The sequence below is a fragment of the Drosophila navojoa genome, chromosome 5, assembly GCF_054131105.1.
Source record: "Drosophila navojoa isolate 15081-1374.11 chromosome 5, UAZ_NAV_1.0, whole genome shotgun sequence".
Classification (NCBI taxonomy): domain Eukaryota; kingdom Metazoa; phylum Arthropoda; class Insecta; order Diptera; family Drosophilidae; genus Drosophila; species Drosophila navojoa.
This window is the reverse complement of record NC_142893.1, coordinates 1524181-1548754: the sequence shown is the minus strand read 5'-3', so window position 1 is coordinate 1548754 and position 24574 is coordinate 1524181. Positions and strand designations below refer to the sequence as shown.

The following is a 24574-nucleotide window of genomic DNA, read 5'->3' as shown; positions in this document are numbered from 1 at the left end:
TGCTCACTGCTCACTGCTCGCTGCCTGCTGTCTGGGTGCCTGGGTGCTGCCCACACGCAGTGAGTCGCACCGACCGGTCGGTCATTCAGAGAATCAGCTTGAGTCAGCAGCCGTAGCCGAAGCAGCGACCGACTTCTATATTTGTGAATGAAACAGACAGACGAGCCAATGCCGATTCGGTAAATGGGTAATCGGGTTTTGCTCAGCTGCAGCAGAGCTCAGTCGAGTTTCAGTCGTCGGCGCGTTTAGTTCAGCTAGCAGCTGCGGCGTTTACTTTGTATATGTATTGTGTGTATGTGTGTGTTAATGTAAATAAACGCGTGTGTGCAGTGCAAAGTTCGTTGCTTCAGTCATTCGTTTCGTTAAGCGCCAATGCAACAACGTGAAGTAAATGCAAATGCAAACGCGATAGCCAAATGTAAATTGAAGAATTTTTGAATGGCCGTCGGCTGTTGTTGTTGAGTATCCTGCAGGCAGTCGAGTCGGGCAGGCAGTCGGGCAAACAAAACGTCTTTGCATCCGCTTCCGGCTCTTTGTGCGCCTCGTCTTTTATGAATGAAATGCTGGCGCGTCATGTCCCTGTCCCTGTCAACTAAGCGACCCATTGTTCATGCTACCTACTAGAAAGGGAGAAGGAGTGAGAGAGTGAGCGAGAGAGTTAACTAAAAAGAAAAACCCTAACCAAGTGCAGCGTAAAGATCTTTATCGCATTTTGCCTTCTGGAGCAGCAAGCGAAGACAGCCAGGTAGACAACTGCAGAGAAAAGTAAAATACATTCGGTCAACTCAAAGTCGAACAACTCTCAATGTACATACAGTATATATAGAGAGAAATACATATATCCAAGTCAGCATAGACGTCGCCTGTTTGACTGATAAATCGCTTAGCTTATCTGCTGTTTAAGTTTCGCACGCTGATAAATCGAAGTGAGAGCGAGAGAGACAGAGAGAGCGAGAGAGAGTGGGAGATCAACTCATTCAAAATGCTGCCCAAACTAAGGTGAGTCTTAGACATTTATTTATTTACCTTTTAAATACATTCATTTATTTAAAGCCCGACACAGATGTGCCGCATTTGTTGACTATATTAAATGAAATTTATTATATATGTTAGCTACGCCCACCTGATCTGCATGTCAAATGAGCCAATTAGAAATCGCATCTCTGATCTAGATTGCCCATATATATGTATATGCACCATATACTCTATATCTGTATATAAATGACTTTTGCTTCTTCTGTCGAAAGATCCGCTTATTAAAAAATGTTCTTAATTGCAAATTCGTGCTCTAATGATGCTTTTATTTCATTTCGATTAGGCCGCCGGCGCGGAAATTTATAGCTAATTATAGAGCTAATAGATTTAGAGTCAACAGAGGGGCTCAATAATCGGCATATTAGCCGTAGACGATATATACTTGGATTAGCTCAGCTCATATCTTGACTTTATAAAGCTACAAAGATGCGGATCTATATCAATATTATCTGATTCTATTCGACCTTTCACTTATTATTATCTATAACGCGCATTGTACTGAGAATATTGCTTGATAGGAGTATTTTCAAATACAATATATGCGCTATAGTGCATCTCTAGCCACCAATTTGGCTGGAATTCAATATATAGTTAGGGCAAACCAATTTATATGTGCTATAAATCTTGGTCTGCCTCAAAGCATAGTTAGTTATATACAAAAACATATCTAAACTTCCTACTACCTCACAGTTAATTCTTAGGTATTTCTCCTATATATATGCTCTAGCATCAGATTTACTCCTATGTATGTATATATGCATATCTCATGGTTCCCCGCATCACATAAATATTTAATTTATAGCGACACATTTATGTTTGGACGTTTGAACTCTTCATCTAATCTGTCTGTATGTGTATAAATAGTATTTAATTCGCCTATGAATTTATGTTTATAAATTTTGGATGCGAGCTTGCTAGCGACGCGGACGACTGCTGTGGAAGCTCATTAAACGCTGCTAACTTTGTTGAACAGCCGCACATCCGTTGCGGGGGCAATTATTGCGACTCCCTGTTGTCATTTGCCCAAAAGAGAGAAAGAAAAGGGGAAAACAACGAAAGAAAGAAAAAAACAAATTCAAAATGCGTTAAGAGTTTTTCAAAAATTATCAACACACACACACGCCTAGAGACGCACTTATATATGTGTGTATATATATATATATTTATTGAAGAAAATGAAAAGCTAGCTAGCAAGAGTTAAATGTAATGTGATTGCTGTTGTTGTTGTTGTTGACAGCATGAACAGCTCCGACAAGAAGTTTGTTCAACCTACGCACCTTACACACACACACACACACACACACATCATAGTTTAAGCGCAATTAGCGCTTTGTCGTTTTGTTTTCTTTACATTTCATTCGTCTACGAGTTTTATTCATTTTCTTTTTCAACTCACTCTTCTCTCTCTCTCTCTCTCTCTCTCTCTCTCTCTGTCTCTCTGTCTGCCGCTGGCTTTCTTCTATGCTTTTCTAATTTCGTATAGTTCATAATTTTCACAGCATGCTGTCTGCTTCTTCTTACCAATATAAACAAAGTTTTTATTTTCATTTCATTTCGTACGCCCACAACGTAGCCGAAATTAAAGAGGCAGAGCGAGGAGCAAAGGGATAGAGAAGTAAACGTACATAATTAATGTTTATATAATTTTTTTGTTACTTTATTTTTACTGCTTTACATGCGCTCATTAGCCGCTTGGTTTGCTTAGTCAACGTTGTTGGCTGGCTGTTGTTGTTGCTGTTTCGGTTTCTGTTCTGTTCGAGGTAAGCTGGCATCAAGTTCGTTGCCTAAGTCTTTTGTTTGCCCAGCTGTGGGCGTCATTTATAAGCCGTCATTTTGCAGCAGCAGCAGCAGCAGCCCCGGCCGACAACTCTTCCACTGTGCTACTTGCTGGCCCATTGTTGTTAGCCAGTTGCTGGCTGTTGTTGTTGTTGCTGTTGCTAGTTGCTGCTCCACAACAAGTTGCCAAATTTGGCAACAACAACAAATGCTGCCCACTTCATATTGATAAGTATGTCGCACACACACACGCTTGTATATAGGACACGTTGCTTGTAACGCATCTCACTTTAACTGGACTTCATTTGAAATGCATTTCATATGTCTAAGTGCCTTAACATGTACTGAATCCCATAAAAAACGAAATAACTAATAAAAAGCGTAAGATGTTTGTTTGGAGGGAACTAACTCAGATGACCTAAAGCATGTATGGATGTAAATAACAAGTAAAGCAAGAGGGAGAGAGAGAGGGAGATATAATATTGTAGTATCTGCGCATCACATAGGAATATCTAGGTATAGATTTGTTATTTTTTAAACATAAATGGAGGATTATACGAACTACATGTATCAAGCGCTCTTCGCTGCTATAAAATATCTGATACTTTTGTTTGCTTTAAATAAACATTTTTTATATGGGAATGTCTGATAATAGATGTACTAATGACAATAGATATACTAATAATAATAGATATACTTAGGGAGCATCTCTTTCAGCTCGCTTAGCTAGTTACTTTCTGGATCTAAGCAGTTTTAGGGCATTTCCTAGTCTTGCACTACTCAATAGATCTACTGCAATTGCCTTTTTTTGCTAATGAACAAAGGAGAGGCAGAGACACAGACAGAGGCAGCGGCAGCGGCGATTTCTCGCAGTGCAAACACATAGAGCTAGAGCCGTTCACTTAGCATACTCCTCCGCAGCATCCAATACAACAACAACAACAACAACGAACAACAACCGCGAGCAACAACAACAACAACAACGAGCAACAAGAATAGCTACAAACAGCATCTACAATTTCTTGACATACAAGTTGAGCGGCTGGCATTTGGTGTGTGGGTTTTTCGGTGCTTTTCACAGACTGATGTGTCGCTACGTGTGGGCTAACACACAGCTATGTGTGTGTGCAAGTGTGTGTGTGTGTGTGTGGCATGTTAGCCGCATTGTCAGCCATTGCTTACGAATCGTACAATAACTTTAATTTGGTTCATTTCGAATCTATTTCCGCAATGCAGCGCTTATCTCAAACAGATGCCACGCCCACACACTTAAATGACATTTAGAGGCAAATTGAAAATTTGGAAAACTATTTAAGATGCATACGCATTGATCAGTTTGAGCAGAGTTTCGTTTTTATTTGTTTTTCACCTTTCATTCAAACGATTTTGACAGACTTTATGAACTCTTCATGGAATATAAATCTGTGCGTGTGTGTGTGTGTGTGTAAGATTTTGTGTGTTTGCTTTTTGGGCCTTGTCTTGACTTTCGAAATGTCGCAATTAACAGGCGATTTAGCATTATGCACGTGCGTTGGCGGCGCCAACGTTTTCGAGTGTTGCGTGGGCTGTGAACTTGGGTTGGTTTTCCAGTCATCAGCTATGCCCTACCTCAGCGAAGCATATGCATATCATTATGCTCTTTGCCTGCGTGAGTCAACAGAGTTTAGATGATAATTGGATAAATGTAGCTGTGGATGCATAGATGCTGCATAATAATTTCTTTGGCTATGTAAAGTAATTTAATATAAAATTTGATTATATATGTATTCTATGTACAAAGTTCGATATTTTTGATTTATATTATATAGATGAAACTAATATTATATCGCATTTTGTATTCACTCAAGAGAAAAGAAATTCATATGTTGACCGCAAAATGGGAAAAGTTTGCTGCTAATGATCCACAATTTAATGAGATTCATTTAAATATCTCTGCATTTAGCTTTGGAGCCAAATAATCTTCGCTCAAACACCAATCAATGTACATATACATATATACATATATATTGGCATAGTCGAGTCTGGCAACAGATTATTATTTAGTTTTAATAATATATTTTTAAGTATATATACATTATTCCATTACTCACATATGTATATCCCATAATCCTACAATTATAAAATGCCTCAAAATGTGATTCAATATCTGAGTAAATATAGTCTGCGGCAATTGCAGCCAGACTAACTACAGTTTCACTCTCAAGAAAAAGATACATTTGTATCTGTATACACATATACATATGCATATCATTTATCTGTGTCTGTATATGCATTTAGATTAGTCTGTTTGTGTGTGTGTTTTATTTTTTGTCTAGCTTTAAATTACGGGCAATATTGTCAAGCGACTGCAAATTAGTTTACAAACTTGTTTTTCGATCTAAGCGACAGCAACAACAACAACAACAATTGGTGAACATATTTTTGAGAGTGGGCTGAGAAACGGAAATGTGTGGGTGTCTTCTGTCTTTTCGATTCGCGACTGCTGCCAAGCCGGTCGCGGCTCTTTGTTTCTTTTTGTGTTCATTTTTTGTTTTGTTAGGCAAATTACTTTTTAATTGAATGAACACACACACACATACAAACACCTGTAGCCATGGCCCGAACACTTGAACAATTAAAAATGCCTAATAAGTGACGGCAATCGAGAGTCAAGAGTCTTTCGTTGCTCGAACTTGAGTACAAAATATAAGACAAAGTAAAGCGTTTAAAGGTACTTAGATTAGCTCAAATTGAATGTTAAAGTTGAGTGAGAAGTTTAGCTGGCATCGAGCTGCAGAGATATTTAGATCCATAATCAAAATCTATGACATCCAAAATCTGCTGCAAAACCTAATGCGAAATATACTCTAATCACGCTCTGCAGCCGAGCTGAAGGCCAAAGAGATTCAATTTATTTATACAACGTAGGCCACCCCTCTCTCTCTCTCTCTCTCTGTCTCTCTCTCTCTCTCTCTCTCTCTCTCTCTCTCTCTCTTCCGGAGCGAATTTCAAATCACATCTGAAATATATTAACTACAATAATACAAAATATGTATATGAAATGCGAGGCAGCAGCTTAATCCCCAAGGCAAAGGTAAACAAACCATTTTTGAAATGACTTTAAGCTGGCATTTGTCTGCAAGACCAAATCGTTCAGTTTATGGGCTCTAGAACATTGGGCCACATTTCCGTCCCAAACGGCAGCAACAATAACAACAACTCTGATGCAGGCGCTGCTCAATTTTGTTACCTGCGCTGAATTTCATTTAAATTAAATTGGTTTTTATATATGGATATATATATATAGCACACATATATATATATATGTATATATGCACATATATTCATTCAGCCAGTGCAGCCTTTTGTTGCTGCTGCATTCATTTATTTTGTGTGTATTTTTATAGTTGTTGTTGTTGGTGGGGCATTTGCATATGAATGTTGCCCGCGGCATTGGCAGCAACAACTAAAAGTAATTTGGCATTAAATTTATGGCTGCAGCGGCCGTAGGATGCGAGGCATTGCCAGTGCTTGTTGGCTGGGCTGACGTGCAGGTTAAATGTTAACGTGCACGTCAGCTAATTAAAAAGAGCGCTTGGCCCACGCTTTCCTTTGCCTAGCTTTTACTTCAAGTTTGTTGCCTAAGTCTTTTGTTTAACTCTATTGCTTTTGCTTTTTTTTGGCAACTTGGCCTCAATTCTTGTTTGTCGCTTAATGCGCTTAACTTTTTGACACAATTGCCTGAGAGCGAATCAAGTAGCTGCTGCTGCTGCTGCTGCTGCTGCTGCTGCTGCTGCTGCTGCTGCTGCTGCTGCTGCTGCTGCTGCTGCTGCTACTGTGTGCTAGACTCTGTTTGATCGCAGTTGAAGTGTTTCTTGGGAAACTCTGTTTATTTTTATTTGTTTTGCCCTGCCCCAAGGACAACATCCGTTTCCGTCTTAATGTGCTGTGCACTTTGATTTCATTGTTTCGCAGGAAAGGCCCTGCCCTGCTCTGCTCTGCTCTGCTGCAAGGAGCGTGTGCACAATCAGAAATCCCTTCTTCATTGCTTCCTGCCACGCACTCAAATTCCACAATCCCATTCCACAATCCCATTCCCATTCGCATTCACATTCAAAACAGCAGCAACAGCTGCTGCTGCGGTGTCTTTTGTTTACTGCACGTCTGCGGTTGCAGCTACTTCAATTCCAGCCACACACACGTCTCTGGCTCTTGCTCCTGCTCTCCCTCTCTCTCTCTCACTCTCTTTCACTCTCTGTTTGCCTTGGCGTGACATTTTGACCTTTGGCTGGCTTTGGCCTGGTCGCAACTTTTACTATTTTTTCACGCATCCATTTGCTGGCTAATATGGCAGAGAAACGCATCAAAGTGCGCGCTATTCAATTGTGCCCATGGCAACAGCAGAGGGCAGTCAAATAATGTCGGCTGTGTTTAGGGGAAAATATTAATGTAAACCCTTATAAGCTAAGTGAGATTAGAGCTTAGCTCTTATCAGTCATATCTTTATCAGCTATCTATAGCCATATTTATATGCGTGTGCCTAACATATCTTCTATCCCTCATTATCTCTCTTCTAGCTCTATTCATTGTTGCAAAAGTATGTTGTCCTATTCATCTAGTTTTTGCTTTCCGACTTCTCCATTCAGCTGTCTCTATTCACATGTGCTCAGCATCAATGTCAGCCATTGAAATGTGAATTGGCAACAGTTTGTGGATCAACGTTGCCCATATTTATTGTAGATTTATTATATATTTATCTCAAATCAATCTCCACAATAGTAGACTGCCTCCTTAATCGGCCATAAAGTGATGTGAGCCATCAATGGATATTAGATATGTGTGCTGCGATTGGATATGATGTCCATTCAACTGTCTCTATTCATGCGCCCAGAGCTGTCAGTTCGCCTCTGGCAACATTTCGTTGCGCTTTCGAGCGTATTTTTTTCGGCGTACAGATTTGGCGCTCGCTCAAGCGATAACAATGCAAAAGCAACAACAACAACAGCAGCAACAACAACAAAGGCAGCAGCAGCAGGTTGTTATTGACTTGGCCAGAGAGCTATAAGCCACCCCAAGAAGCACTGAAATCTCTAATTTAGCCTTTGGCCTTTGCGATTTGCAGCAACATGTTGCTGTCAGCATTGGCAACATGTTGCCTAATTTGACTGCAGCAACAGCAGCCTGAATCTGAAAAGGAGGAGTATATTGGATATGCGGAATTTTACGGATTACATAGAGAAACTAGTCGAAATTGAGTAGTCGTAACGTAGTTCTGGTATATCTATTATTTTCGATTTTGAGCGAGTATTGAGCAGTCGCTAGCATACGATTTCACTTCATATTTGCCCGAGGCCGGGTCGCCAGGTTGAACAGCTGAGCTCAGGCGGCAGCAGCTGCAGCAAATTGTTCCAGAGTGACAAGCAAAAAGTGGCCACAATTGTCGTTTACTTTTAACAAGCAGTGTGTGGCAACAAGTGCAAACGAAACGCGGGCTGCTTGCACAGTCTGTGTATAGAGTAAAGACTGAATCAATTTATATATCTATAATGATAATGGCAATGCTAATGATAGTACCAATAGTAATGATAATCACAGTAGAGCTTATAGATCCCTCAAATTGCAAACAGGGTATGCTCAGTTCGTATATGCAGCCATGCAATTCATTTTCGACTTATTGCCCCACCAAAGAAGGCGAAATAACGAACGAAAAAAACGCGTTTTTAATTGTTCAGTGGCTTATCGCATGTTTTTGGCCATTTTGGGAGCGCAAATATGTTGAAAAAAATAAACAATAAACCGACAACAACATTATGTGATAGTGTGTGTGTGAGTGTGTGTTACTTGCGTGCCGATTGAGCATTAAATGATGTGAAAATCAGTTTTCGCATGCGCTCACTTTTTGGCCAGGCTAAGCAGCTGGAGACGTTCCACAGAAATTGCAGCCGATTATCGCCCCTGTTGATGCATTTTTTATACATTTCGTAGGCAATCGAATGAGGCGCAGCGGGCGAACAACAGCTTCTGCTTGCAGCGGTGGCAGCAGACCATATATCACCTATATATATATATGATAAATGTAGCATCTTATTAATACATGTGTATCTGCATCTGCATCTGTATCTGTATCTGCATCTTCATCTATATAGATCTATATCTATGATTGAAACTGCTTCTATACCTTTATGGATCTATGCATATATGTATATACTCGCTCGCATCTTCATCTGCATCAATCTCCATAGCTATGCGCAGCCAGCATCAACGGCACATCAAGAGCATGTCTGCAGCCAAGATCCACAGTCACATCTACAGTCACATCGACCTCATCAGCAACAACAATCTTCCAACTCTCGCTCCATTGCTGCTCCACAGCAGCGAGTGCTGCAATGCCGTTACGAGCAACACATTTGGAGTCATTTGGCTGGCGCACAGAAACACACAAAAACAAAAATTAAAGAAATAAGGTTTATTTCCGCTGACGTGCCTCAATTTCAGCCAGTTGTGAATACATTTTTGGCCAGAGCGGCTTTGGCTCTGAGGCCGGTTGGCTGGGGATGGGTCTCGCTGCGGCGCTATGGCTGCGCCTACACAAAACGGCTTTCGGGTGTGCTCTGCGCTGCGAGCGGGCAACGTGACTTGGAAGAGTGATTCGATCGAGTTTTTAATGGCTTGAATAACATTTAGTTTTAGTATGTGAAATACCAAGAGGATAAACAGCTATAAGTGAGTTGTTACCCAGAGACTCTGTCTCTGTGATAAGAATGCCAAACACTTGGTTTGCAGTTTACTAGCAACTTGTAAAGTGGGCTGTAAGTAGAGCCTAACGACTGGAGTCTAAATATGAATGAGCTCTAGAAGATAGATAATAACCAGCTTATAAACTACAGATAGAAATAACAACAGATTGTTTATAATAAAATCCGACTTAGTCTAAGAAAGAGTATTTAAGACTTGGCTATAAACTGAAAGACGTTTCTTGTGTGGGAGACGGCGACTGCGAAGAATGCGAAACTGCCTGGTGGTTCGGCTGGCTGGGAATCGTAGAGCTCTTCAGCGCTTCGGCTGACTTGTTGTGGCTTGATTAGCGAGCGAGTGCTAAGGAAAGAGGCAGAGCTCGTCGACGGCTAAGGCTAACAAGTTGGCTGCCAATGCCGTCTAGACGAGCCGCATCTGCCTACATGCGCCGATTAGCACATGTCAATGGCAGTGAGTCAGGCGGGCAGGATCAATGGCTCAAGGGGGCAACGCCACAGCTCAAGGGCGTGGCTTGATCTCATAATTTTGGCCTAGGGCCGAATGGAATTGTTTTGCTGTTGCCTTGTTGTCAATGCATTTTATGCATAATTAGCCAGCCAGCGACAGTGACCAAAGCACAAAAGGAAGCAACAGCTTAGGCAGAGACTGCAGCAGAGTCGAAGGCAGAGTCAGAGACGGAGGCAGAGACTGCGACAGAGGCAGCGGAAATTAAAAGCACTGAAACGTTTCGAACATTAAGTTTTGGTTGCTGTTGTTGTCGTTGTTGTTGTTGTAAGTTGTGGCCAGATTAGCGTGACAAAAAGGGCGTTTCAGGCAGTGCTACGAATTTAGCATTTTTATAGCTAAAAGTAGCTCAAAGCGAATACAAATGTAGGGGCTGAAAGGTAAACTAAAAGCCGATAGCTGATGCTTTATACGATATTATATGTACAAGAGGAACAGAATGGGAAACTATATAGGAATATTCGAAGAGAGTTAATCTGAAGACTAAAGCAACTGGAGGATTGTGTGGTATATAAAGGGTGAAGTAAATAAAAATAAATAATAATAATAAATTCTAATTAAGTATAGCAACCTTTGCCCCTTTTCTAACTCTTTTTCTAGCTTTTTTCTTGTGTGCAGCTGTTGAAGTGTGCTCAGCACTGAGTGCAGGAGTCGACTGTCGACAGCTGAGCTGCATATCAAAACTGTTTGAGGTGAGCGTCCGCTGTGTGCAGAGGATGTTGCTGCTGTGCCTTTTGACCAGCTACGCAGCAACAGTTGCTGCTGCCGTTGTTGTTGCAGTTGCTTTTTGATTTATTTTGACCACTCACATATGCAAAACGCATTCTAATGGAACAGCAACAACAACAACAACAGCAACAACAAGGGCTACATTGTAATTTGTAGTTACGCTCTGATTTTTGAGTTTCATTTGTAGCTTCACCTGTTGCCATGAATTGTGCTTATAGTTATTGTTATTATTATCATTACTGTTGCTGTTGCTGTTGCTGTTGGTTGCACGCTTTACGCGTTTAAGAATGAAAGAGCTGCTCATTGTTTCGGTTGCCTCTCGGTTGGCTGTGCTTCGTCCGTAAACGGAAGTGCGGCTTTTGTTGGAACGGAAATGCAAATGATATCGTAGACAATACCCGGGCTCAGCCGCGCGAATTGTTTTACATGTTTTCCATTGCCGGCCGAGAGCCTATCAATTACCAAGTGAGCGCTTGTAAAAGTCGCTGCATTCAAATGTAGTTCGTAGAACCTTGCTAAACCCTCTTCAACTCACAAAGGCTGCTCGCATCGCGAGGCGTTTGCTGCAAGAGGTCCACGTTCTTATTGCCTTGAATATATTTGATGGTGTTTTGAAAGAGGGCGAGGAGGCAGCTAGGCAACTACAGAAAATTACCTAAGATGTTGTTAGTTTTATGAAAATATTGATATTTAGCTTTGTTTAACTATAGGATATTCGACTTGTCTTAACGTATACTCATAGAAGAAGAAACTCCCTTGTGAAATACCGTGCTTTAGCCTACTTGAAATGTCCGCATGAACATGGCTTGCCACTCAGAGCATCTCGTAGTCAATCACTCTGAGTGAGACTACACTTACTTGTTTTACCTACAGCGAACTGCATTTCATTAGACCAAAAATAAAACGTAGGTTGTCCTACGCCCTTGCAGTGAACCAAACAGCCCGCCATCCAGACAGACAACGGCAACAGCATGACGCGTCTAGGATGCGCAGATGCCCAAGCTAGATGTCGCCAGAGTTACGATTGCGACTCCGTTTGCCGAGGCGTTCAGATCAAGCCACAAAGCAAGCCAAAACGCCCACGTTCAGTTGATTGTTGGCTGTCGCTGCGGGGCGTGGGAGTAGTGAATATAAAAGAGTTACGGCTGCTATAAATATATATGGTATATGTATGTGTATGTATGTATATTCTTCCATGTGACAAAACACGAAACTCAAGCCAACTCTCTGGGCGTTTGCCATTAAGAAAGTTATTATTTATTAGCATAACATGTATTAGTTAGCTAATCATATAAATATTGTCATTTTTATTGCTAAGTAGTAAAAGAATAAAGATCAGCATTGTCTTCAAGCAAATCTCTAAACTTAAAAGTCTTAAGCTCGGGAAATTGTTAGTCTCTGTATTAGTCTGTATAAGTGTAAGAGGATTATCAATAATAAATCTGTCCAAAATAGAAATAAGGCCAGTAAAAGTCGTACAAGCTATAGCGGAATTTTGCATATTTTCAAGCAAATTTCGCTCGCTTGCAAACGAGACAGTTAGCGGTTCCTAGATGACCCGATTGCCTTTGGTCTATATGCCACAGAGCCAATCCTGGCGAACCGAAATTCACAAAACACTCATACTTGCAAATGCGCAAGTAATGGTCATATAAAATTATGCCCCTTTTTTTCCAGCTCGGCTCATGCCCTCAGTCCACGTGCTGATCAAAAAAACCGCGCAATTCGCTCACCAAACGACCTTGAAATGGAGTAGTTCTGTGAGAAGAGAAAGTTGCAAATGCTCTCCCTCGGTTGACCTTGAAATGAATTTTTGTGAAAAATATCACTCGACGACTTTCTGCACTTTCTGCGTGCCTGGTATAATCACAGAGCACACGTGTAGAATTTGACTTGTGGTGCAAATGGAAATGCAAATGTAGTGGAGTTAGACTCTCTCATGGTCTCTCTCGTGATCTCTCTCATGCTCTCTCTCATATTGTTGACCTTGAACAGCAAATTTGTAAATATTTACTTCACTCGATTTCTGTCGACCTGCTGCCCCTTTATGTTTACCTGGTATACTTACAAATCACACGTGTAGAATTTGACTTGTGGTGCAAATAGAAATGCAAGTGTCATGGAGGCGGACTCTCTCTCGTGCTCTCTCTCATATTGTTGACCTTGAACAGCAAATTTGTAAATATTTACTTCACTCGATTTCTGTCGACCTGCTGGCCCTTTATGTTTACCTGGTATAATCACAGTTATATGCGTAGAATTTGACTTGTGGTGCAAATAGAAATGCAAGTGTCATGGAGGCGGACTCTCTCTCGTGCTCTCTCTCTCAAATTGTTGACCTTGAACAGCAAATTTGTAAATATTTACTTCACTCGATTTCTGTCGACCTGCTGGTCCTTTCTGTTTACCTGGTATAATCACAGTTATATGTGTAGAATTTGACTTGTGGTGCAAATAGAAATGCCCTATAGAGTATGCAATGGAAATGCAATTTTCGACATCTCATCACAAAAGTATGCCACAGTTTTATTTGTTGGTTGTGGACTTTGCTAAACGCAATGAAAATTAGCAAAGTTCACAACCAACTGAATGATAATAAAATGTGTTGCATAATTTTGTGCTGGAATGTCAAAAATGTGTTTTTATTGCATATTCCCGAGGGCAGCGGGTGTAGCTACAGAAATTTGATATAAAACTGTTGCATACTTTTGTGATGAGATGTCGAAAAGTGCATTTTCATTGCATACTCTAAGCAACTCATACTCAAGCGCTGCATGAATTAAAAGCTATGCCTAAAAGTATGCAATGGAAAATAAAAACGCAATTCATTTAGTTTCAATTGGTTTTGTTTATTCCGAAGACTTTTAGTTACAAATTCCAATTAAAATCTAGTTTTTCAATGCAAAGCACTTACAATCTAATACCTGATATAAAACTAAATGGAATTTCACATAAGTAGATTTTGCACATTTTGTTGCTTAACGCTCAAAGGACGAGTCTAATAGAAATTGGGTGAACGTACAGGTGACAAGGTGCTCAGCTTACAGGTGACATCCAAGTTGGGTAAATTGCGCGTGTTGCGACAATAGCGACTCCAGCCCTTCCAGTACTTGAAGCCATCGCGTTGCTGTATTCGCTGTGCGCATGCAATGTCATCCGAAATATCATCATTGGAGAGATCTAACAAAAATATAAATGTAAATTATAAATAATATAGAATGGTAGATTTGCCTTAACTTACCTTCGCATTTCATATTGCATAGACCGCCACGGCGTCCCTCTGCACAGTAATCCCTGCTGTTGATTTGAAAGAGTCCATAGTTTTTGCTATTGTTCTCATTACTCGTCACTTTGTTCGTGTTCAAGGAACTCTCATGCTCCACCAAGCAAATCCCTAAATAGAAAAAAAGAAAGAGAATTAATTATTATGTTACGTGTATATACGCATTATACTTACAATTGGACATCAAAGACTTCTGGAACCTGTAGGTCTCGACCAGCACACGCGTCAGCTCGCATCGCATGTACTGCTTAGACTCCACCTCTTTGCCATTCAGCATCAGACAGAGCAGCAGAGCTGGCAGCAGCAGCACTTTTGGCGACATATCTAAAACGATTTAAAATACTACGTATGAATTCGTATGCATGTGTGTTTGTGCTAGTAATTAAATGTAGATTATATACATTAGTTCCAGGAATGGACAATTGATAAGCGACTCATTATATATGGGCATTCATTGTCACAACACACGAATAGCCCAAAGGTTCGAGAGGCCAGTTGTGTGCATCAAAATTTTGCATGATTTTAACTCGGGCGTTTCAGACTCGATTTTTAATATAATATCTCATACGACTCGTTCGACAGAGCACTTTCCCTTGGCAATCAAAACTTTTGTAATAATTCGGCACTATTTCAGTGTGGATTTTGAGTTTGCCACGAGTCTAACTCGAAAAGTCTCTGTCTACATCTCGCCTATATTTCATACGAATTATTAGTGAAATACCATATCTTCAAATATTTAAATATAGTTTTAGGTATTGCAAACATTTGCTGTTTAATCAGAGTTTGTTGTTTTATGTTGTTAGGCTGTGCAGTTAGGAGTCTCTGGTTAGCATTTGATTTATGCCATGCGATTAATTAGCACATTGAATATTGTTGATACTAGCAATACCGATAATTTCCGATATTGTTTGAAGCATTGCTTGAGCCAACAAGTTTCGAAGAACTGCTGTTGTGTAAACAAAACGTTAACAAAAGAAAACCTGTCAGCGCATTTGAATAGCTGAGAGAGTTGAATTGTTTCCGAAAACAAGAGAATAAAACATCTATAAAGCACTGTTAAAAAAAATATTATTTATTGTATTTAAATATATATTGGGAAAATATAAGCAGCACGATTTATGCATCAACAGCTTTATTAGAGCTCAAAGTGCTTCACACATTCAAAGCACGTCACTTGTATTATTTTGGCTAAAAAGCGCCTTCCCACCTTTTGTTTACTCAATTGTAAAGTAATTACAATGTTTACCTTTAGTTAATTAACTGGGGTCCCTGAAACAGACGCTTGCCGCAGCAATCAAAACTAGTTTCAACACGAACACGAAATGTGATATCTTTTTTCTTTCTTTTTTTATTGTTATTTTGATTTGTTTCTCTTTTGTGTTCGAGTTACGCTTTAAAGGCTAGACATGTGCGCCACAGCGGGCCCCCACACAGATACTGAAACCGAAATTGAAATACTTGACAAAGTGTTCTTTAGGCAGTGCAGCCCCGAAACAAAACAAAACTCGCTCATCGAATGAAGCGCTGGGCTCTCGCCTTCACGAGTATTTATTGGCAATACGGTCTCTCGCAATTAGCTACGCTCTGACTACAGAGACAGCACTTAATACGTACTTAATATATACTCGCTCAAGCATTGAAGAAGAGAGTATATTCGCTTTGAAATACAGATACAGATACAGATACAGATACAGATACAGATACAGATACAGATACAGATACAGATACAGATACAGATACAGATACAGATACAGATACAGATACAGATACAGATACAGATACAGATACAGATACAGATACAGATACAGATACAGATACAGATACAGATACAGATACAGATACAGATACAGATACAGATACAGATACAGATACAGATACAGATACAGATACAGATACAGATACAGATACAGATACAGATACAGATACAGATACAGATACAGATACAGATACAGATACAGATACAGATACAGATACAGATACAGATACAGATACAGATACAGATACAGATACAGATACAGATACAGATACAGATACAGATACAGATACAGATACAGATACAGATACAGATACAGATACAGATACAGATACAGATACAGATACAGATACAGATACAGATACAGATACAGATACAGATACAGATACAGATACAGATACAGATACAGATACAGATACAGATACAGATACAGATACAGATACAGATACAGATACAGATACAGATACAGATACAGATACAGATACAGATACAGATACAGATACAGATACAGATACAGATACATAATATCTGAATATCATAACCATTAACAAGTATTATGCAGTCGGATGCGCCCGGTTGCAATTGTTATTACTTGTTTTTTATTATTTGAAATAATGTTGTTGTGCCTACAGTTGACTTAGTGATAAGATGTGTCTAAGGTGTTCAGACGTATACAGTATATAAATGCATATATTCATATTCTGATATTTATTTGTGAATATTTATATTTACTCTGTTCTCTAAATTCGATATTTCTCAATATCTGTATATCTGACAGCCCAATTAATTTACATAGCCTTATCGGTCACTTTATTATCAATCTGTATTCATATTCTCTGACCGAAAAAGCCGAAGGCAGCTAGACGATGAGATGCCCTGTACAGAGAGAGTAGAAGACATATAGCTGATGTTATCTAAGCAAATAGGCACGATAAGCAAGATACTATCTATATAATAAGTTTAATGCGAGCTACCTCTGAGCTGAGTAAACAAACTGAGAAACGAGTATAAAATGGGAAATATCTCTATCACGAGAAATTGCAAAATAGGGAGCTTAGCAATGTTCTCTGTTATCATAAAGCTGCAAGATATAATGTTAAACCTACATTTAGTATGGTAAGAAGCTAATATAAATAATTTTCCCACGCTGAAATCGGTGTTCTATATGTGCAAGGTCCAAGGTCAAATCTAATGACATCTTAAAAACTAACCAGGATCTACATTAATGGGCAAACACGAACCCATTTGACACTCCAAAATTTAGGTATTCAGATATGCAGTGGCTGAAAAATGTTTAAAGTGCACATTAAAGCTGTTGCTATCTATATAACTAAATAAAATCCTAGATTATACCAGGGTATATTTGTAGCTTAATTTGCTGGAGCTGTAACGTGTTACGCTATGCTATGCAAATTTCTATATTCTTATGAAACTATTAGCTTATATATTAAAATAGTTTAGCAAGAAGAGAATATACCCTTTGTCCCCACTCTGAAAGCACATTAAAACTGCATGGTAAATATTTGTAGAACGCAATATTACAAAACTGATATGATGGTGATTCCTGGAAAGACTTAATCGCGTACAGAGATGAACTCAATATGTGTGTGTAAATTTTAATATAATTGAAAATGCAATGAAAATCGAATGAAACGAGCGACGCTTACGGCTAACAGCTAGCATATATATTTAGGACTAAGAAAGCTGAACTCTGGACCCCTGCAGGGGTCACAGCTAAGAGACACCACCTTGCGGATGGGGCGCTTGGAGCTAAGCAGCCCCCCTTTGCGGCCTAGCAGCGAGAGACATCGGGCAGCGTACGCCCGCGACATTTGCTCATCCAGCCGGGCCAGGCCTGAAAGCCGTGACGATTGAAGATCTGCATGGCACAGCGCGAATCATCCGAAATCTCATCATTCAGAAATTCTAAGAAAAGACAGCGAGAAAGAGAGAGAGAGAGATCTATTGCGAGCAAAGTGTTAGGGTATAATTCGACTTTGGTTTTACCTTCGCATTTGATATTGCAGATGCCACCGCGACGACCCTTGCGACACCAGTTCTTGCTGTTGATCTGTTAATGAGCTGAGCAAAGTTAGAAATGTAGCAAAATGAAGGTGTTTGGGCTTTGCCTCTACCTGAAAGAGTCCGTAGCTGACGCTCTGATTGGGCAGCTGCATGGACTTTGAGGTGCTGCGTCCGCTCTCCGCTTCCACCAGACAGACCCCTATATATATGGCAGGGATCAGTCGAGCGATCGGTTAACAGAGCTGCGATACTTACAATTGGATAGGTAGCTGCGTGGAAAATCGTGACGCAGCAGCTCCTTGGCCAGCTGGCAGCGAGTCAGCAGCTTCGATTGCGTTTGCGTCAGCAACAGGATCACGCTGAGGGTCAGGAGAAACGCGCTCGCTTTACTCCAACGCAGAGCCATTTAGGAACAGAGAGAAGGCGACAGACAGACAGACAGACCGATTGATTGATTATTTGAGTTTTGGATATTGGGTGCCTGGACCACTTTAATCCTAAAGCGCTTCCGCAGCAACTGCCAAACTACAACTAAACACGCGTAGCGTACGAAGATGGGCCTTTTAAAGCCTCGCACGCAATTTAGTGTCTGGTGTCTGCCCATGCTAGAGAATCGTTCCACTACGAAATTGACATACATATGATGCAATGAGCAAAGCTGGCACCAACTCAAAGGATGCCAACTACTGGATACCCTAACCAGAGCAGTGTTGAGCCAAGATATGAGATTGCTCTCAAATGGAATATCTTGGGGAGTTTGCATGTGAAATTTTCGTTGATTATTGTTGAGAAAAGTTTTTGCTTTGTTTGCAGATATCAATTAAGAGATAATAACGATTATTTGTATATAAAAAATCATGATATTCATGTATCGATTTGAGACTCAAATGAGTCTCGGTTAGTGTGCTTAGCAAAGCCAATAGAATGGAAGAAATTCTTAATTGAAACGTTTATTTAGTTAAGGTTTTTTCTATCAAGCAGGGGATACATGGATCTTTCTAGTACGTAAACATAATTAGACGGAAAACTCTATACTTGGCTTACACTCCTCTATGAATGAATGAAGTATACCCAACTCTCAGCTGGAACTCCGCTAACTAATGAACTACCAATATATCAATATAGCATCAAAAGTCTATATACTTATCCATAATTCCAGCTTTGCCTCTGTTTCTCTATGCGACGCCTCTTCGGAAACATCTTCTATGACAAATTCTAAGTACGTGCAGCTAGTGCATAATAAGAACAGAGACGTACTCTCAATTAGCATGCCTGGGGGCAACGTCATCGTCATCCTCAGCAGCAGCAGCAGCAACAACAACAACAATAACAATGTCCCATGAACATTTATTGTGTTGCTTTCGCTTTTGCGTGAAATATATGAAAAATAAGAGAAAAACAAATTGGGAAATGTGTTTGTGCTGGCAAATCGATGTCACGTCGACATTTGTCTATGCTTCGAGCAGATTGCATACAAAAAGATACAAAAGTATCTCAGACTAAGACACACGCACACACAGATTCAGTTTCAATGCAATAAATCGCACGCTCTAACTGCGTTAAGCGCTTAATTGGCAAATTGTCTTGCGCAAGATACAAATGTATCTCTATCAGTATCTGCATCTGTAACTGTATCTCAAGCTATGACCGCTGCGCCGCTTGACCTAAAAAGAAATTCCACACACAATTTCAATTGGCTTTAGCATTTTATGCAAATGCAATTTCACAAATCTATTCCCCAACTGTTTTATTTTCGTCGAAAACATCTGAGAAAAACTTTTCCATCATGTTGTTTTTTCTGCTCTCTTTTTTTTTAGCTGCCTGCTGCTAGCTCTGACGCTAGTTGCAGCCAATCAGCTAAAGGATCTGCTCGAGGACACCACCACCGCAGCCAGCACGAGCTCGTCGAGCACCACCACAACCACCAGCCCCACCACTGTGAGCGCCTATGTCATCTCGGCGGCCGCTGTGCCCGCCTTCAATGCAGCCGCGCCCAAGTCCAAGTCGAAGCCAGCCCCTGGCAAATACTTCAATAAGAGCTCGCCCAGGAAGCGCAAGGCCGAGGAGGTCTCCTCGCTGCCGCTGCCCGGGGACACGGATGGCCTGCGCGAGTGGAAGTGCCCCAACATCTCGGACTCTCGCAACGCGGAACTCGAGTGCGGCTGCGACCTGCCCCACACGCTGCGCTGCAATATCGATCTGCATGGACTCCTGGTGAGTGCTTGCGAAATTCCCTTGCCTCTTAAATCTTAGATATATTTCGGAGTACAGTCACTCTTTAAGTTAATTGATATAATACGTTGATTAAGAGCTAAGAGTTCGCTAAATGAGATATTTGAGTAGAACAGAATTCGGTCAGGCTTTAGCTGATATACAACATATAGACAGTCTTTAAGATAATCGAATACAAAGAGAATTATGGAATGAATAATCGAATAACAGATAAGTATTTGAAATTGTTAAAGAAACAGCATGACTGCTAAGACTCTACTTCATCACATCATATCTAACAGATCATATCACAGATCGACAAGACCTTAGATTAACTGCATTGAGCAGAAAGAGACCTAATTTATCTACATCATTGTTCAAGCTCAATCTAGATAACTATTTGCATTGTGAAAACTGAGCTCGAGGGATTGTTTGTATCAGGGAATAGACTTTGGTGCGTTGCAATTTTCAGTAGATCAGAGATCAGCTGAGACCTTGCCGAGAGAGGAGTGAAGATGCCAGACAGACGTTCGTTTAATTGTATGAGTGTTTGATTGACTGAGCCAGAGTTCAGCTGAGGCACTTGTAGCATACATAGTAAACGAATTGGGTGCAGATTAAAGCAGTGTATAAACATGTATGTGTGTATAACCGTAAAATCGAAGCTAAATCGACTTTCACTCCTCATCGCCCGCAGGTGTTGGCAGACAGATTGCGCAGCTCGCCGTATTCCATATCGCTGCTGGACTGCTCGCTGCGCAATGTGACCTTCCTGAGCGATGCCAAGATCTTTGATGGCATCTCGCTGCACGGCCTGGTCATCTCCTCGGGCGAGATCAAGCGGGTGCACAAGTCCGCCTTTCTGGGCATCAAGGGCCCACTGCAGGCCCTGGGACTGCCGGGCAATGCGCTGCTGAGCGTGCCCTGGAATGCCCTGTCCACGCTGAATAGTCTGGAGCGCCTCGACTTGGCGAACAACAAGATAAAGGCTCTGGGCACGGCCGACTTTGTGGGCCTGGGCAACCTCGTCTACCTGGAGCTGAGCAATAATCAAATCTCGAGCATATCTCAGCGCACTTTCAGCAACCTGCGCAAGCTGGAGGTGCTGAAGCTGGGCGGCAATCGACTGGGCGACTACGCGCAGAGCTTGAAGGCCCTGAGCCAGTGCCTGAGCCTACGCCAGCTGGATCTCACGGCGAACAATCTGAATGGACCGCTCAGCGAGCAGACGCTGCCCGGCCTGCGCAACCTGGAGAGCCTGAACCTGAACCGGAATATGATTAAGAGCATACAGAACAAGGCCCTGGCCAATTTCTCTCGCCTGGTCAGCCTCTCGCTGCGCCACAACCAGATCGATGTGCTGCAGGATCACGCCTTCTTCGGGCTGGGCTCGTTGGACAGCCTCGACTTGAGCTACAATGGCATTGTGGCCATCTCCAGTGCCTCGCTGCAGCATCTCACGCGGCTCACAGTGCTCGACCTGACGCACAATTTCCTGCGCGCCCTCACCTCGGACCTGATTGCGCCGCTGCCCTCGCTGCGGGAGCTGCGCTTGGCCGGCAACGACATCTCGATCGTGGCCAGAAATGCCATGGATCGCGCACAGGAGCTGCAGAGTTTGCAGATGCAGGACAATCCGCTGTCCTGCGACTGCAGCATTCGTCCCTTCGCCGAGTGGCTGCAGGTCTCCAAGCTGTCCTCCAGCCTCAGCGCCTCCTGCGTCACGCCTCCGCGACTGGAGGGCGCTCCGCTGCTCCAGGTGCCGGTGGAGTCGCTCACCTGCGACATGGACAACGTGGAGAAGGATAATGCGAACATTATGGAGCATCTGGAAACGCTGGCCAAGCCCAATCAAACCTCAACACATATCAAGGATTTGTCCGAGGAGGTTTGTGCTCGGTAAAGTTCTTATAGTCCTTTGTAGCTAACTTGCCAATGTCCTTAGATCATTCTACACGAATTGCACTACTCGGCGGACTACGGCCTGATCCTGACGTGGCTGCTGAATCTTAGCAAGAAGGACTATATGTGCGATGCCATATTTGTTTACAAGGAGCAGAATGTCAACGAGATCCTCATCGATAATTCACCTGTAAGTGGAGAAGTTTTAATGGCTGAAAGGGACTGTAGCTGAACTGTAAAACTTATTTAATTTAGATCCACTGCGAGAGCAAGGTCGTCAACGGACAGAATACTGTGAGCGTAATAGTGCCCGATAGTTCCTCTCTGGATATTGGCGAAAGGTAGGTAGCAGTCCATGTACATCCACTCATGCTACACAAACTCTGTCTACATTCTCTTTATACACTCTCCAATTGGAGTAGAGTAATTACTCTCTATAATCTTTACTCTTCGTACTCTACTCTTCCGGTATTCTTGATTGATAGTTCTCCATGCAGATTATCTCGATTCTCCATTCTCACGGTTTGCTTTTGCCTTTGCAGCTATCGCTTCTGCCTGGTCATGGTGCAGGAGCAGAATCCCAAGGCCGAACTCAACATTGGCTGCTCCAACATAACGCAGCTGCAGCTCAGCAGTCCCGACTCCAAGCCTGCTCTGCGCCAGTATCAGCGTCAGCCCTACTATACGCCGCACGAACTAGACGTGGAGCCGGAGCAGGCAGCCGGCGAGGACTACCAGCAGCTGAATCAGCGACAGTTTAGCAGCGGCAGCCAGCAGCAGCAGCAGCCGTTGCATCCACATCAGCAGCAGCCGCCGCCGACGTTGATGCACAGCTACGATGTCATCGATTCGCTGCACAAGAGTTTCCTGCCCGGCCTGGGGCTGGGCATTCTGGTTACCTCGGTGGTCGTCCTGATCTGGGGGGCCACGCGCATACGGCAGAGCGTCAGTGGTGGAGTGGGCGATGCCAGTCTCAGCAGCATAAGCAGCAGCTTGCACCACCACCACCACAACAACAACAACAACAATAACAACAGCAGCAGCAACAACAGCAGACCGGGCACGCCCACCGCGACGACTTGCTACGCCGCCTCGGACCACATAGCGAGAATGGCGGACGCGGAGAATGGCACGCGCTACCTCAAGCTGCAGGCAACGACCAGTCTGTAAGAGGAGGAGGAGGAGGAGGAAGAGGAGGAGGAGGAGGAGGAGAAGAGAGGTAGAGAGGCGCCACCCAGACTCAGAGCCAATCGTACCAATCGAACTTGTGATAGTACAAGCACATTGTACCCAAATACATGTATATCATATCATAGAGTATAAGATATATTCATACATATAGCATATATGCTTATAGAGGGAGCTGTTGCCAGCTCACCCGCACTAATCCAAATACTTGGCCTAACACTAACCAAATTGTGCCATAAGCTAACTCACACAAGAATAGCACCTCGGTCTATATAAGAAACGAAACCCTAAGCTAACACTCAAAGCACTCAGAGCAGAGTCTGAAAACGGAAAATGCTTTTTAAAACTTCGGCTCGGAATTTTGTAAGAGGGCATTCGAAAATAGTTTAGACACAACTATATATTAAAATACTTTTCTATTTGATTTTATGTTCTCCTTAAGATCGGACACTTTTCAGACTAACCTCGCATACACACATACATATATACATCTTACTCAATATCTTTAGGACTCCACTCATGCGCAGGCTCTTGCAGGTCTTTTCCTTTTCTTAATATAACATATTATATTATAGTTAAAGCTATTGACTCTAGGAATATGTCGCGATTATTTCACTTCTATTCCCTATCCAACTCTGCAAGGGTATTTAAGCTTCGGCAAGTTTACCATAAACTCAACAACTTTTGTTAGCCTTTGGGGCTAAAAACTTTGACGTCGCCTCTTTGACTTTTCGGTAGTATTAAGGAATCATAAGTCATGACCCTCTAGGCTTACGCTTTAATAATTTATTAACCATATACCAAGCACACACACAAAAAAAAAGCAAAAACAAATTGTAAGTAAATAAAATGTTGAAATTACTTTATGATGATGGCAATAAAGCACACACACAATGCAATGTCGCACTCTTCAGGTTGCTGTGGGGGCGGTGCCAATGGGGGCGTGGCAGCACGCTGTGCATGAGCAATCGAAGCCTTGGCCATTTGGTATTTCGGCTATTTTTATACATACATAATATTAAGTGGACTATTAGCATGCGTATGACGTCACAGCGCTCTGAACTTTTCAGCTGAATTAGACTATTATGCGGACTATTATATGAGCTCATGGTTTTTAAGCGCCCACGGGACGCACTGCTCAAAACAATTGGCGCAAGCAGCAAATAATTACGGAATAACAAGGACAGGGCGAGGAGTGAGGCAGAGCCATAGCTTTGGTCTAGTGGAGCTGCCTATTGACTGTCGCTCAGCTAAACAGAAATCAGAATGGCTCAAACATTGCAGTACTCTGACCGTCGCCCTCACACTCCCGCTGCGCTTGACATACCCTGTATTTTGTATAATTAGCAAGCTAGATGAGGCTGGCACAGCTTGCAGATGTCTTGTATAAAATCGATATTTATCGATCTTCATTTTCGATTCCTAAAGTAGGA

The 24574-nt window shown here is 41.9% G+C and overlaps 3 protein-coding genes across 3 annotated transcripts; 1 reads left to right on the top strand and 2 right to left on the bottom strand.

The window, feature by feature from the left end:
* Positions 1-52: 52 nt before the first annotated feature.
* Lrt (Leucine-rich tendon-specific protein) lies at positions 53-24040 on the top strand. Its single transcript, XM_089262300.1, has 6 exons — positions 53-999; positions 19658-20054; positions 20749-21939; positions 21997-22143; positions 22209-22294; positions 22496-24040. The coding sequence occupies exons 1-6, from the start codon at positions 983-985 to the stop codon at positions 23121-23123; spliced, it is 2466 nt and encodes an 821-aa protein (XP_089118426.1). The 5' UTR covers positions 53-982; the 3' UTR covers positions 23124-24040.
* Positions 13608-15573, bottom strand: LOC108653444 (lysozyme). The gene is made up of 4 exons (XM_018103931.3): positions 15309-15573; positions 14237-14386; positions 14021-14173; positions 13608-13959 (listed from the first exon to the last, which is right to left on the bottom strand). The coding sequence occupies exons 2-4, from the start codon at positions 14382-14384 to the stop codon at positions 13778-13780; spliced, it is 483 nt and encodes a 160-aa protein (XP_017959420.1). The 5' UTR covers positions 14385-14386; positions 15309-15573; the 3' UTR covers positions 13608-13777.
* LOC108653446 (lysozyme) lies at positions 17418-18572 on the bottom strand. Its single transcript, XM_018103933.3, has 4 exons — positions 18096-18572; positions 17951-18039; positions 17823-17886; positions 17418-17741 (listed from the first exon to the last, which is right to left on the bottom strand). Exons 1-4 carry the CDS (start codon positions 18244-18246, stop codon positions 17608-17610), a joined length of 438 nt encoding a protein of 145 aa, XP_017959422.1. The 5' UTR covers positions 18247-18572; the 3' UTR covers positions 17418-17607.
* Positions 24041-24574: the final 534 nt, after the last annotated feature.

Excerpts from the sequence above, each read along its gene's own strand:
- LOC108653444 (XM_018103931.3), bottom strand. The coding sequence starts at position 14,384 with ATGTCGCCAAAAGTGCTGCTGCTGCCAGCTCTGCTGCTCTGTCTGATG. Across the intron at positions 14,174-14,236 it reads GAAGTCTTTGATGTCCAATT|GGATTTGCTTGGTGGAGCAT; the intron begins GTAAGTATAATG and ends TTTTCTATTTAG. Across the intron at positions 13,960-14,020 it reads ATGCAATATGAAATGCGAAG|ATCTCTCCAATGATGATATT; the intron begins GTAAGTTAAGGC and ends TATTTTTGTTAG.
- LOC108653446 (XM_018103933.3), bottom strand. The coding sequence starts at position 18,246 with ATGGCTCTGCGTTGGAGTAAAGCGAGCGCGTTTCTCCTGACCCTCAGC. Across the intron at positions 18,040-18,095 it reads ACGCAGCTACCTATCCAATT|GGGTCTGTCTGGTGGAAGCG; the intron begins GTAAGTATCGCA and ends CCATATATATAG. Across the intron at positions 17,742-17,822 it reads CTGCAATATCAAATGCGAAG|AATTTCTGAATGATGAGATT; the intron begins GTAAAACCAAAG and ends GTCTTTTCTTAG.
- Lrt (XM_089262300.1), top strand. Across the intron at positions 21,940-21,996 it reads TCAAGGATTTGTCCGAGGAG|ATCATTCTACACGAATTGCA; the intron begins GTTTGTGCTCGG and ends CAATGTCCTTAG. Across the intron at positions 22,295-22,495 it reads TCTCTGGATATTGGCGAAAG|CTATCGCTTCTGCCTGGTCA; the intron begins GTAGGTAGCAGT and ends TTGCCTTTGCAG.